Below are 12,623 nucleotides of genomic sequence, written 5' to 3' on the forward strand. Positions count from 1 at the left end.
TCCCTTTCCTGGTGGGCGGGACGGCTGCTTCCACGATGTTTGCAGTATATGGGAGGCGTTGGCAGCTTCCCCGCCAGCCCTGGCTATCTGCAGCGGCGGCCGGCCCTCTCCATTGAGGGAGACAGGACTGGTGAAGGTTTTCTCTGGACCGTAGGCATTGGCCCGGGACGCCTAGGGTGCCGGGTCAGTCCTGGGCCTTTTCTCTCTGTGGACAGGTGCAGTCTGCCTTGTGAGCCCTGCAAAATCAGACAGCCCTGCCCACGGGAGGGGATCGCCCCCCCCCCCCCACGACTGAAGTTAGGGCAGCCCGTGACGGAGAGCACCTGAAAACTCAGTCTAGGCTAGAGAAGGGGGATGATGTCAGGGGAATGCGGAACCTAAGGAGACACAATTTTCCAAGTTGGCAGTGGCGCCAGGTGGCTTTGGGGCGTGCTCATTACAAGCCCTTCCCGGGGCTCCAGGCTGTGTCGGTCAGCTCACCTCCTCCGAGGCAGGAATGGGGCAAGCCTTCGGGTGCGGTGCAGCGATGACTGCTGCTTTGGTTGGGAGGGCCTCTCCCCAGCCCTCAGGACTGGAGTCGAAGGGCGTCTGAGCCCCCGAACGGCTGTAAGTGCCGGAGAGCTCGGGCCACAGACTCCATCCCCTCAGGACCGCACCAAACACAGAGTGGGGAGCTTGCAGGCCACCCTGTCCCCTTCTTGCCTGAATGGCGCCCTCGCAGGACTCCCAAGGCTGTGCACTGAGGTTGGGAGGTTCTGCAGAGATGGGTGTCAAGACTGCAGAGCAGTGGGTCAGGGATCCGCACAGTGCAGAGGGCCGGCCCCTCCCCCACAACCCAGTTACAGCCTCTATGGTTCCCATGTCCTGTCCAGACTGGAGGGAAGGAGGGCCAAGGAGGGGCGTCCCAGGGCTGTCCATAGGGCCCACGGTCACCCCATCCATCCGAATCCTCCCCGGGGCTCTGGTCCCTAGTAGATCTTTTTTTTTTTTTAAGATTTTATTTATTTATTTGACAGAAAGAGACACAGCGAGAGAGGGAACACGAGCAGGGGGAGTGGGAGAGGGAGAAGCAGGCTTCCTGCGGAGCAAGGAGCCCGACGTGGGGCTCGATCCCAGGACCCTGGGATCATGACCCGAGCCGAAGGCAGACGCTCAACCGGCTGAGCCACCCAGGTGTCCCTGGTCCCTAGTAGATCTGATGGAGACTCTCTCCCCGGGGGCTGGACACAGGAGCAGTGTGTCAGTGCTCCTGACGGGGCAAATCCCGGCAGCTGAGGCCTAGGGACCGGGCAGCCAGTGTGGGAGGAGGGGTGTTGACACCTCCTACCCCAGCTTCTACCCAGAACCCTCCTCGCCAGAGGCGTCTCTGCTCACCTGGCCTAGAAACCTGGGCCTTGCTCTCAGTTCTCTTGCTCCGGTCCTGTTGGTCTCAGAGCGTTTGCCCCAGCGACCCCCTAGCTCCTGTCATTTCAGGGCTGGCCGGGGAGCTGCACGGGAGCCATGGCATCCCAGGCTAGTGTGGAGAGGGGAGGCATGTCTCGTGGCTTTGGGAGCCCCCCAGGCCTCCCCCTTCACACAGGGGCGGCAGATGGGTGCATACCTGACACTTAGGAGGCTCTGTGATCATTTGTCAGAGAACCGGGTGTAGCCCCCTACGTGCTCCCCAGGGAAGCCCCTGTCAATCCCTGGACCGAGCACCTGGGGCGGCTGTGAGGACCCTTGGTGGAGTTGCTGGGGCACCTCCCTGGGCCCCGAGGGATCGCCAGGTCAGGGAGAGCGGGGCACCTGAACTGGGCGGGGGTGGAATCTGGCTCCAGTGCATCCAGCCTGGGGCCAGGCGTGTGTCTCCACACTCCCACCTGGGGCAGTGGTGTGGGGCCCAGGGAAAGGGCCCTGTGTGCGTGTGCCTCCAGCAGTCCCTTTTGCCACTTCTTGTGAACTTCACCTTCATCTTGTCACATTCTCATCGGCAGCAAGAGCCAGGGACCCTGCTTTACAGCGGCGGACTCTGAGGCCTGGGCTGCAGCAGGGAAGAGCCAGGCCGCACCCCACCTGCCTCCACCTGTCCTCTCCGGAGGCCTCCGTCACCCCCGCCAATGGCACTCAGGTGGGCACCGAGAGGATTCCTTTAGTGACCTCCTGGCCCGTCTGCCTGGGGCAGCCCTGCCTCCATCACTGTCCTGGGTTTGAGCGGGTGGCCTGAGTCAGGTGCCTAGAGAAAGGCGCAGGAAGCTGGCTGTTAGAGGAGAAACAGCTTTGGAGGGTGCTGCCTTTCACCGGGACCCCTGGGAAATGGGACGGGGTGGCGGCCAGGGGGCTGGGGATGTGGAGAATGAAGGTTGGGACCCCTGAGGTCCTGGCAGGAGGCAAGAGAGCCTTTCGGGGTCACTCTCCTTGGTGCCACCTCTGTCCACTTCCTTAGCTGGCACCCAGGGGCCCCCGAGGCAGGTCTCTCTTTGCTTCTCGCAGCTGCACAGATTCAGGAGGCCATTAGGGGCCCTTCCGGCCGGTGGCATTTGGCTGGCTGAGTGCCCAGATGCCCGTTCGCTGGCTGGGCCGCGGAGCTGACCTCTCACATGTCCCCGGCCTGGGTCTGAGGCAGGCTCCCACCCAGCCCCAGGCTGGGGCATAAACAATTAAAGTCCCTCATCCCCCGATTGGTTTGTGGTATTAAAAACGAATGGCGATCAGCCGGGTTGTCATTTCTACCTGATAAAACATCACTTGTATCGATCTCGCTCACCCAATGCCATCATTTATCTTGCTTCGCGTTTCACATAATGGCTCGTTTGTCTTGATCAAAGTGTAGTCCTGCATGTTTAACCCTTGGGGCTCCGCTCGTGCCCACCCCCTTCCCTCACCTGGGCTCTGTTCTGGGGGTGGGAGGTTCTAGAAGGCAGGGGCCACCCTGTCTGAGTGAAGATGGGAGGGAGGAGGGGGCAGGGAGGCACCTGGAGGGGGAGGGGAGGGGAGCAGGTGTGGCTCCTGGGGGCTCACCCAGTCCTGCTTCGACCCCGCCTTGCCGTGTCCTGTAGTCACCAGCCTCCCGGCTCACCTCACCTGCCCACGTTCCTGGGCCCCTGGCCACCCCCTTCCCCTCCCCTGCTTTCCCGCCCTCAGCCCCCCTGGCTCTCTGGGCCCCACCCCAGGCCCTTAAAGCTGCTCTCCGGGCGCCAGCGCCTTCCCCAGGTGCCGGCCGTTCGGAGCCCTCACCCTGGCCCAGGGGCTGCAGCGGGAGTGGTCTCAGTGGGTGTGTGGACCCTATGCCTGGAGCCTTGGCTGCATCCTTCTGTTCAGACAGTGTGACAGTGCAGACGCCACCCCGATCAGGCCTCTGCCACACTCTAGCTCCAGCATCGGGCCCTTGTGCCTCCTGGCCACCGGCGTTGTCCTCACCTCCTTTCTGCCCGCCCTGCCCTGTTCTTCCTGCAGGACAGCCCAGGTGTCGCCTCCTCCGGGAAGCCCTCCTGGGCTGTTCCTTGCGGTGTCCCTGACGTCCCTGTCAGTCTGGCTGCAGCAGGGGGCCCAGGGCTGGAGCTAGCAGGCCTGGCTCAGCCCTAGCACCAGCGGAGTTCCACGGGGGACTGTTCTGACGTCCTTTCTGGGCTGGCTCTTGGGGTGCCCCAGTGTCTAGAAGGCTGCTCTGGTGCCCCTCCCTTGGCTGGCTGCGGCTGGCGCCAGTGTCAGGGGATTGGGGGCCTCGAACCCATGACCGGCGGCAAGAGCTTTCCCACCCGGCCGCTGGGCGGCCGTTGCTGCCCTTCCTGTGCCTTGTCACCCACCGCACCCCGGCCCCGCCCCGGAACTTCCGCTGTGACTGCTGGTGCCCACTGTGCCCCACGCTGCCAGGCAGATCTTGGTGTGGGCAGGAGGCGACGCGGTTGCAAATCCTGGCTCAAGGACCCCAGAAGCCCAAGGCAGTGGCCCCAGACCTTCGTCCCCTCCTTGGCCCTGGTCCCCTGGATTCTGCCCCTGCACACAACTGACGTGTGGAAGCCCCCGAGGCTGGGGTCTCCGGAGCCTCTGGCCTTGCCCCGGCCCCTCCTCCCCGGCCCACCGAAGGTCCCTAAGCCAGAAACCTAGGTTAGCAGGCTCTCCTTCCCTCAGAGCTGCTACTCCTGTCATATCAAGTCCCACAGCTCAGCCTGGTCCCCAAGGCCTCCTCTGGGCCCACTCTGTCCCTCCCTGCCTCAGCCCTTGGGTTGTTTGGACGTGGGCCACCAAGGCTGGAACCCCACCAGTTCACCTCTGCTGATTCATGGACTGAGTCCAAGGGCAAAGTTTTCCACCTTCAGGCATGGCTGAATCCAGGCGCTCAGACTATTCAGTCAGGGTGCGTTCAAAGCAGATGCGTGCCCTGACTGTACACAGCCCCAGGCCTCCTGCTCAGGCACACCCCATTCTAATCATCCTCGCTTGGTGGGCTCAGAACCGCTGCGGGAAGAGCTGCTTGCCCTTCCATCCTGTCCGCGAGCTCGGGGCCCTGTCCCCTCTGCTCCCTCCGGCCAGGTCGGTCCCGTGGAGGAAATGAGAAAGGGGAGTGGGGTGTCAGGAGAGCTGGCTGAGGGCAGCCCCAGGGTGGGTTGGGGGTTTTGTGCGTGTATATGCACACGTGCACACAGCCCACAGCTCCTTACACGCCCGCGGGGGGCGGGTATGTGTTTGTGTCACAGCCCCACCCCCCACACTTCCCTTGCCCTGCACACCTGCCCCAATCTGAGTCCCCTTACTGGAGTCTGTGGTCCCAGCCGGGACCTCCTTCCCAGGGACCCTGGAGGTGGAGGGAAAACGGAGCACCTCCTCCCTGGCTAGGTGGTAGGGTTCTGGAAAGACCTCGGGCCTGCAGCCTCACTGGGCACGGCTCTCTCTAGCTAAGGGCTTGTTGGGGTGGCTTCCCAGTCCCCCGATGTACCCGCTTCCTGACACCCTCCAACCTTGGGGGTTCAGCTCTCCATCAACAATCTGGAGCATTGTTTATTTATTACCCCTACACAGGCTATCAGCTGAGAAGATGTTTGTTGGATGAATAAATTCCTGCTCTCCTTGAGGAGGGTGTCTGCCGTCCGGTCTGCCCAGACCCCTTCCCTAGCTGGCACTTTGGGGACCACCTTCCCCTCCCCCTTGTGCCTGTGCCTTGCGGGGGCTAACCCTCCCCTCCTCTCCTCCGGGAGCACCTGCCCTGGCCACGTGGATGTCTGACTCACCTCTGGTGAGATGTGTACAGAAAGGGACCCTCATCTTGAGAGGTCTTGCCTCTCAAGGCCAAAGCCACCCCAAGCCCATTCTGGTCGCACAGTCCCCTCACACGTGTGAGGCCCCGTGCCCTGAGGGGCTCCCCTCTGGCTGACTTGGGGGGCAGACCTGGCCCGGACGTGGGCACGTCGGCTGAGACCTCCCCCAAGACGCCACGGCCTCCAGGGAGTCACTGCTGACGTGCACATGGACACCAAGGCACAGTAGGATTCCGGACCACTGACCACCTGTACAATAGTTCATATATTTATTCTTAAGCAAGTTATCAATAAAAAATTTAATACTAAAATGCCTTTACATAGAGTTTGCTGTTCATAAAACCTTTGTGTTTTTTTTGTTTGTTTGTTTGTTTTTAGTGTTTACATTGAAAAAAAAAATCCAACCATCCTCTTAGTTTACACATTTACAAGAGCCGAGCTCCACCAGGTCTAACCGCGGTCAGAGGGCGGGCCGCACCGCCCACACGCATGGGTCGAGGGCCGGAGGGGGGAGAGTCAGTGTGAGGGCCAAGAGAAGGGTCTTCTCCTTCACTCTGTGCCTGGGCTTGAAAAGAGCCTTACACTCTAACTTTTGCGGCTGGGCTGTCCCCACTCAGCGCCTTGGCACCCGGCACGTCTTCTCCACTCTGCTTGTCCAGCCGCGAGCAGGCCCTTGGGCGCCGCCTCCCGGGTGACCGCCAGGACTGAAATATTGCACTCGTGCCGAGACAAAGGGGAGAACGGGGTGGGAGAGGTAAGCTGGGGTGCAGGGGACCCCCTCCCTGCCCCTGTACTTCCCACGGAGCCAGGAGCGGGAGGTGGGGCCGGGGTGGTTTCCCGGCCGCAAAGGAAGGGCAGAGAGGGGCTGGGCTGGGGTGCCGGGCACCCGCCGACATCCCACGTTTCCCGGGGACCTGGGCTGCAGGTCTGTGGTCACACAAAAACTCGTCCTAAGGAACAGTGACTAACTTGGGGGTTTTCCTGGGGCTCCCAGGGGGTGTGGTGGCATGTGGGGACACATGGTCCTCCATGTTTCTGGGACAAGGGCCACTGGGCCATGGGTCTGGCTCGCCCTGTCTCTCTTGCCGCAGGAGAAGTGAGGGGGTGACAAATACTCTGAGGCTCCCAGGGTGGTGCTGAGGGTCTGGGTGCAGGGGTGAACAGCCCCCCGAGGGCGTGGGTTCGGGCAGGCAGGAGGGACCCGAGCTGGCCCCACACCCCAAGCACTGGCCTGCCCGCCAGGCCACCTGCCCTGCCCACTGGCCACAGAAGAGGCCCCGGAACCTCCACGTGAGTTGGTGGGGGCTGGTCCCTTCCCTGCTCTGAGTGGAGGCTGGGCAAACCGGCCATCACAACGGAAATCAGAAATACCTTGGCATATTCAGGAAATAAAATCAAAACATCACTTTTTCGCATCGATACTTTAAAACAATTTGTTCATATTTGTTTTGTTTTAAACCGAGGTAAGATACATATATGGCTGTCACAATCCCAGGCTGGGGGGACCGGCCGATCCTGGTTTTCATTTTAGCCTCTGGAAACCCTTCTCGCCCCAGCGACCCTCACCGTGACCTCCCCCACCCCCCTACACGTTTCCTCCTTCCTGTTTCCTCCTCGGTGGATCAAAAGGGAAGAAACAGCAGTGTGACTCCATGTCACGCGGTCCCACTATCAGCGCAGGGACCGAGGGTCCCGTCCACCCCCCGTGACCGCCCCCACCCCCAGCTGCTTCTGTTGCCACAGACGCCCCTGTCAGAACTCAGCTAAGCTGAGCAAAACAGTGCATTTTCAACGAAAACCCCCAGAACGAAACCTACACGCACACACGCACACACACACACGCACACACGCACGCACATGCACATACACCCTCGTCACGCGTGTGGGGAAAAAATCCTTTTCCACTATTTTTTTCCATAAAACTTCCCGCAGAAATACAATATTTACAGAGAGAAATAAATAGACAGCACACCTGATTTCTGCTTTCCCTGGTGGGAGACAGTCGGAGGTACTAGGGAAAATATGGCTTGGATTCTAATCTCTCGGGAACTGCCGATGGGGGCGCGGAGCGCGGGCCAGGCGGCAGAGGCTGGAGGACCCTCTGAAGGGGCAGCGCCCGCTCCCCAGGGAAAGGAATGCGAAGCCTGGGCCTTGCCCGCCTGGGTTTGCGTATTTGCTGACTCGATGCTTGCTCCCAGCTGTTCCCTCGGCTCGGCCGGGCTCAGCACAGGATGGGCGCTCCGTCGGCCGCCACCAGGCGCCCCGTGGTGGGGTCGTAGGTGCCTGCCAGGTAGTAGAGGTCCCGCCGGTCCTGGCTCTTCCGGCTCCGAGTCATCTGCTCATACTGCTCTCGCCCCACCACCTGGCACTTGTGGGAGATGGTCTGCACGTCGTTCTCGTCCTCATGGCAGGACTGGTACAGCGCGTTCTGGGGGGGGGTGCGGGCAGGAGCTGGGCCGGGGCCTTGACAGGGAAGCCCCAGCCAGTCTGGGACGGGCCTCTCCGTTCTGGGAGGGTCACTTGGATCGGTCTCGGAGTCGTGGACCGCCCCCCCCGCCGCCCCCGGGGGCCTGACAGGGTCTGAGAAGGCTCCTTTCTGCACCATCTGCAAACTCGGGTTCTCCCCAGGGAAGAGCAGACAGGGTGCTGGAGGCCTTCTCTGTGTGGGGTGTGCATCGGGGGGCAGGGCGGGGCTGCTGCGGATGGGGCAGGCTCGGTGCCGGTGAAACCACCCCGCTTTCACACGGAGCCATGGGGGCGCAGCCGGCGAGGGACCCGGTGACCTGTCTCCAGGGCCTCAGCCCTCAGCTGGGAGGCCTCCAGGTGTGGGGGACGGAGAGGGGGCCTCCACGCATGGGACTACTCGTCTTGTTTTGGCTGCCATCCCTGCTACCCCTGGTGTCCTGCCCCCACCTCCCCACGGCCCCCCGCCTGCCCCAGGACCCCCACTTTCCCCAGGCCCCCCCGCCTACCCCAGGTCCCCCCACCCGTCCCAGGCCCCCCACCGGCCGCAGGCCCCCCCCGCCGCCCACGCTACCTCAGCCCTCACCTTCCCGTCGCTCTGCCGCTTCCCCAGCTTGGTCTCCTCCGGGTGGTAGAACCACTTGACCTTCACCACCATGTTGCTGCCCCATGACTCCCACATGCTCTCAATGCGGCCGATGTAGGGCAGGTTGGGCCGCCCAGCCGACAGGAAGACGGCACAGTCCCCGATGCGCAGCGTCTCCTTGCCCCGGACGATGGCCTTGTAGAACAGCTTCCTGGCTTTCCCCTTCATGCCCCGCCTCTGCAGGGAGACAGCCAGAGGCAGAGGACAATGAGGGGGCCCGGGGGTCTCGGGGGCAGGTGGCAGCCGGGAGGTGCAGGAGAATGACAGAGAGGGACGGAGGAGGGACAGACGACACCTCTCGTGTGCTAGCGTGTGGGCTGGACAGGGCGCCCCAGTGCGGGAGGGGGGCCACACCGGAATCTGCCCTGCACGCGGGGTCGCGACCTCAACAGCACCAACAACTGAGAAGGAACCTGGGAGCTGGAGGTTGGGAGGGGAAGCAGCCACGAGCCGTCCAGCGCGGTGTGGCTCCCGGGGGCAGAAAGCCACGAACCACTGCGTGTCTGTCCCAGAGCGCAGCGGGCAGCCACCCCGCAGCAACCCCCCCCACCCCCGAGCCGCCGCGGTGCCGGAAAGATGTGCCGTCACCGCACGGGAGACAAACACCCCGGGTACCCGCCCCGCGGCCCCGCACAGGTGGAGGCCTCGGAGGGGACGCGGCGGCCGTGGCGATCTGCCTGGTCTCGTCAGGCGGGAGCTTCTGTTCTTCCCAAAGTTTCCTTTTTTTTTTTTTTTTTTTTAGTTGAAATGAAATAGAAAAACCTAAGGCAAGAAGAGGGAGAGGGGGCAGGCCAGCTTGCTGGCAGCAGGGGCTCCGGGCCGGGAGGCGGGGCTCCGGGCCGGGAGGCGGGCCCACCTACCTGTGTGGGGTTCCCCGACCACTTCCAGAGCTGCCGGGCGGGCAGGAAGGCTGAGATCTTTGGCCGGTTTTCCACGGAGGGGAGCCGCTGCCTCCGCGGGAGCTCTTTGGCTTTGGAGAAGCTCAGAGCCTCCTTGCGCTTGAGCTTGGACTTGCTGCCGCTGGGGCCCGTGCCCGCGCCCCCGCCGGCCCCCGCGGCCCTGGACAGGAAGCAGCGCTGGGCGTGCGCGTGCGGCCCGCCCGCCTTGGAGCGCAAGGCCTCTGGCTGGGCCAGGAGGGCGGGCACCGGGTGGGAGAGGCAGGTCTGCAGCAGCAAGGCGGGGTCCTCCTCGTCCGAGCTGTAGGAAGAGCCCTCGTCGTCCGAGGTGCAGAGACTGGAGGTGGACAAGGAGCCCGAGGACGATGAGGTGGAGGAGCCTGAGGAGGAGGACGACACAGACAGGCGGGCGAGGAAGCGGGAGGGCGCGCCGGGGGCCAGCCCGGGCCCGTCCTCCTCGTCGTCCGAGTAGGAGCTGGGGCAGTCGCTGTCGCAGGGCAGTGGGAACTCGGCCTGGCCCGCGAACTTGCGCAGCGCCAGCCCCATGGGCAGAGGGTGCACGGGCGCCCGCCCCTTCCTGTCCTTGCCCACGAGGGCCGGGTGTGCGTAGCTGGGGCTGGGCAGGGGCCGCCCCAGCTTGGGCCCGGGGTCCTTGTCGCCCAAGAGCAGCGCCTTGCAGTTCTTGTTCTTGGGGGAGGTCACGCCCTCGTGGTCCAGCTTGACCAGGAACTCGCCGCCCGCCCGCCGCCGCGCACCCTTCTCGGCCTCTGCGCGCTCGGCCTTCTTGGCCCGCAGCAGCCTGTGGGCGCCCCCGGGCAGGCCCGGCCCAGCCCCGCCGACGAAGGGGGCGTAGGCGCTGGCCAGGCTGCTGAAGGAGTCGGCGCGGAAGCCGTTGCCGAACACAGGCGCCGCCACGCTGTGCACGGGGAAGAGCGCCTCGCGGGCCCGCAGCTTCTTGGTGCTGCCGTTGAGCTGGAAGAGGTTCTGCAGCACGGCCGGCCCCTTGCCACCCGCCGCCGCCGCCACCTTCCGCTTCGTCTGCGCCACCGCCGACCAGCTCAGCAGCGGGCTGCCCCGGCGGCCCAGGAAGTGGTCGGAGGCCCCCGCGGGGGGCTTGGCACCTGAGGTGAGGAGCTCCGCTTTGCCTAGGGGAGGAGGCCAGGTGGAGTCAGAGGTCCCACCTGCCCCACCGCTCCCCTGCCGGACCCTGGGTCCCCCACCCCACCCCCCGAGGGGCTCCCCCACCGGTGTTCTCTGCACTCCCGTGAGTACCGGCTTTGTCTTTGCTGACGGACTTCTTCCCGGGGGTCTTCGAGGCTTCAGGGCCGTCGTGCGCCTTGGGCGACAGGCTGGGGGCGGGGGCCTCGCCGGGTGGCGGGGCCTCGAAGGAAGCTTTCTTGGTCCTCCGGCAGCTGCTGGACACCAGCAGGGCGGGCGAGGGCTCGGTGCCTGCAGAGTGGACGCGCGGCCTCAGCACTGCAGCCCAGGGAGGCCCAGCCTGCCTCCAGGCCTGGGGGCCCCCAGGGCTCCCCGCCCTCCCCACCCGGCCCCGGGGCTCACACTGGATTTTGAAGTCCGGAGGCAGCAGCCTGATGTTGGAGATGGCGATATGGCCGGTGTCGCCGTCATCAAACTCCACGACCACAGAGTCCAGGTCCTCCTCGTCGTCGCTGCAGGTACCTGGGGATGAGGCTCACCTGAGCACGGGGCCCCCGCTCCGGGTCTGTGTGGTTCTCCGCGACTGCCAGGTGGCCGGGACAGGAGGGTGACAGGACGGGCTCCTGGCACCTCACAAGTGACATCGGGACAACTCTGCCCCCGATCACGTCCGACCTCGGAGCTGCCACAGCCGCCGGGGAAACGGATGGCCTCCCCCTCCGCCTCCTGCGGCTCGGCTGGAATAGCCGCCCCATTTCTGCCATCTGTCACCCCCACCCTGGGGCCCACACACAGGGACTCAGGGCCCTGGCCTCCCCCCCACTCACCCCCCTGCCTGGGGGGCGGTCAGGAGGATTCACTCCAGGGGGCCCCACGTCACCAGTTCATGAGCCCCAGCGCTGGGGCTCTGGGCCCCTTCCCTGCTGGGCCACGTGGACAGCCAGAGCCACCCACACTGTCCCCACCCGGTGCACCCCCTCATCTTCTCCCGGTGCCTGGGGAGCTGCCCCCATTGCCGGCTCTGTCTGCGGGGGGCCCTCCCATCTGCAGCTTTGCCCGAGGGAGCTGCAGGCGGCCTTGACGGGGAGCGGCGCTCACCTCGGACCACGTTGCCTGGATACAGACAACGGGACTTCTGGCTCCAGTAGGCGCAGACCCTCGTGCCTGGTGGGAGGTAGCGGCTGGACTGCGGCCGGACATCCAGAACCTGCGGGACCGGGAGGGACGGGAGGTGGGCTGTGAGTGGGCAGGGGGGCCCAAGGGATGTCCAGGAGCGGGGCCAGGTGCAGCCCGGCCCTCCTCCCCAGGGCGGTGGGCCACACGGGCGCCCCTGCCCACTCACAGCCTCCTGCAGCAGCTGCTCCAGAGAGTAGATCCTCTGCCGGTTGCCTCTCTCGCCCTCAATGACAATGCTGTAGCTGGGGGCAAGGCGGAGCATGAGGGGCCTGGTGTCCCCGGCTGTCCCCCCCAATCCCGGCCTCGGCCCACACCCCCCTGCCCATCCCGGGCCTCACATGTCGGGGGGCTGCAGGGTCCTGACGCTGCCCGCGTACAGCAGACTGTCCTCCTTGGGGATGAGCACGGGCAGCCCGTCCTGCAGGTCCTCCTTGTGGATGGTGCACGAGCGCGCTGAGGGGACAGGGTGTCAGCGCCTGCCCCGCCCCCTGCCCCGCCCCCGGGCGCCCGGGGCCACGCCCCCGGGCCACTCACCCAGGGCTGCGCTCTGCTCGGCGCTCAGAGGCCCTCTGGCCGCTCCCGGCTCCTCCTCTTCTTCTTCCTCCTCCTCAAAGCTGCCGTTGTCGTCAAACGCAAAATCGTCCTCCACAGCAAAGCTCTCCAGCAGCCGACTCACGGCCCGGCCCTTGCCCTGGGGGGCCAGAGGGGTCAACTCCCTCTGGAGGTGGGGGTGGGAGAGGTCTGCGCCCTGGCCGGGCGCCCGGGGGGTGGGGACGCTACCTGCTTGCCGACAGCCTTGCTTTTCACCTTGCCCACCTTCCTGCCCTTCCCCAGGATGGCCTTGGCATTGCGTGGTGACAGGGCGATGGACAGGGCCCCGTTCTTCCGCTGTTAGGGGCGGGTGGGAAGGAACCGAGGTCAGGGTGGCACCAGCCTCCCAGCTCACAGCCAGCCCAGGGTGTGGTGCAGGCTGACCCCAAGTAGGACCCCGAGTGTGAGTCCAGGGGTGAGTCCAGGGGTGTGGTGCACGCTGACCTCAAGTGTGACCTGAGT

General features: G+C 64.9%; 1 protein-coding gene across 2 annotated transcripts in view; it reads right to left on the reverse strand.

Moving 5' to 3' along the window:
• Positions 1-5,478: 5,478 nt before the first annotated feature.
• BAHCC1 (BAH domain and coiled-coil containing 1) overlaps positions 5,479-12,623 on the reverse strand; it is a 58,767-nt gene continuing 51,622 nt past the window's right edge. The window contains exons 18-27 of one of the 2 annotated variants that reach the window (XM_073886102.1): positions 12,351-12,458; positions 12,105-12,261; positions 11,909-12,023; positions 11,737-11,812; positions 11,493-11,601; positions 10,797-10,916; positions 10,509-10,685; positions 9,201-10,381; positions 8,281-8,517; positions 5,479-7,659 (exon numbers count right to left, since the gene is read on the reverse strand). In XM_073886102.1, coding sequence (XP_073742203.1) covers positions 7,453-7,659; positions 8,281-8,517; positions 9,201-10,381; positions 10,509-10,685; positions 10,797-10,916; positions 11,493-11,601; positions 11,737-11,812; positions 11,909-12,023; positions 12,105-12,261; positions 12,351-12,458 — 2,487 coding nt within the window. In that variant the 3' untranslated portion in view covers positions 5,479-7,452. The remainder of the gene's footprint in view (positions 7,660-8,280; positions 8,518-9,200; positions 10,382-10,508; positions 10,686-10,796; positions 10,917-11,492; positions 11,602-11,736; positions 11,813-11,908; positions 12,024-12,104; positions 12,262-12,350; positions 12,459-12,623) is intronic. The other variant, XM_073886103.1, reaches the window with a different exon arrangement.

This window comes from Callorhinus ursinus, unplaced genomic scaffold (genome assembly GCF_003265705.2).
Source record: "Callorhinus ursinus isolate GAN/ISIS: 27379988/994484 unplaced genomic scaffold, GSC_fseal_2.0 scaffold68, whole genome shotgun sequence".
NCBI classification, from domain to species: domain Eukaryota; kingdom Metazoa; phylum Chordata; class Mammalia; order Carnivora; family Otariidae; genus Callorhinus; species Callorhinus ursinus.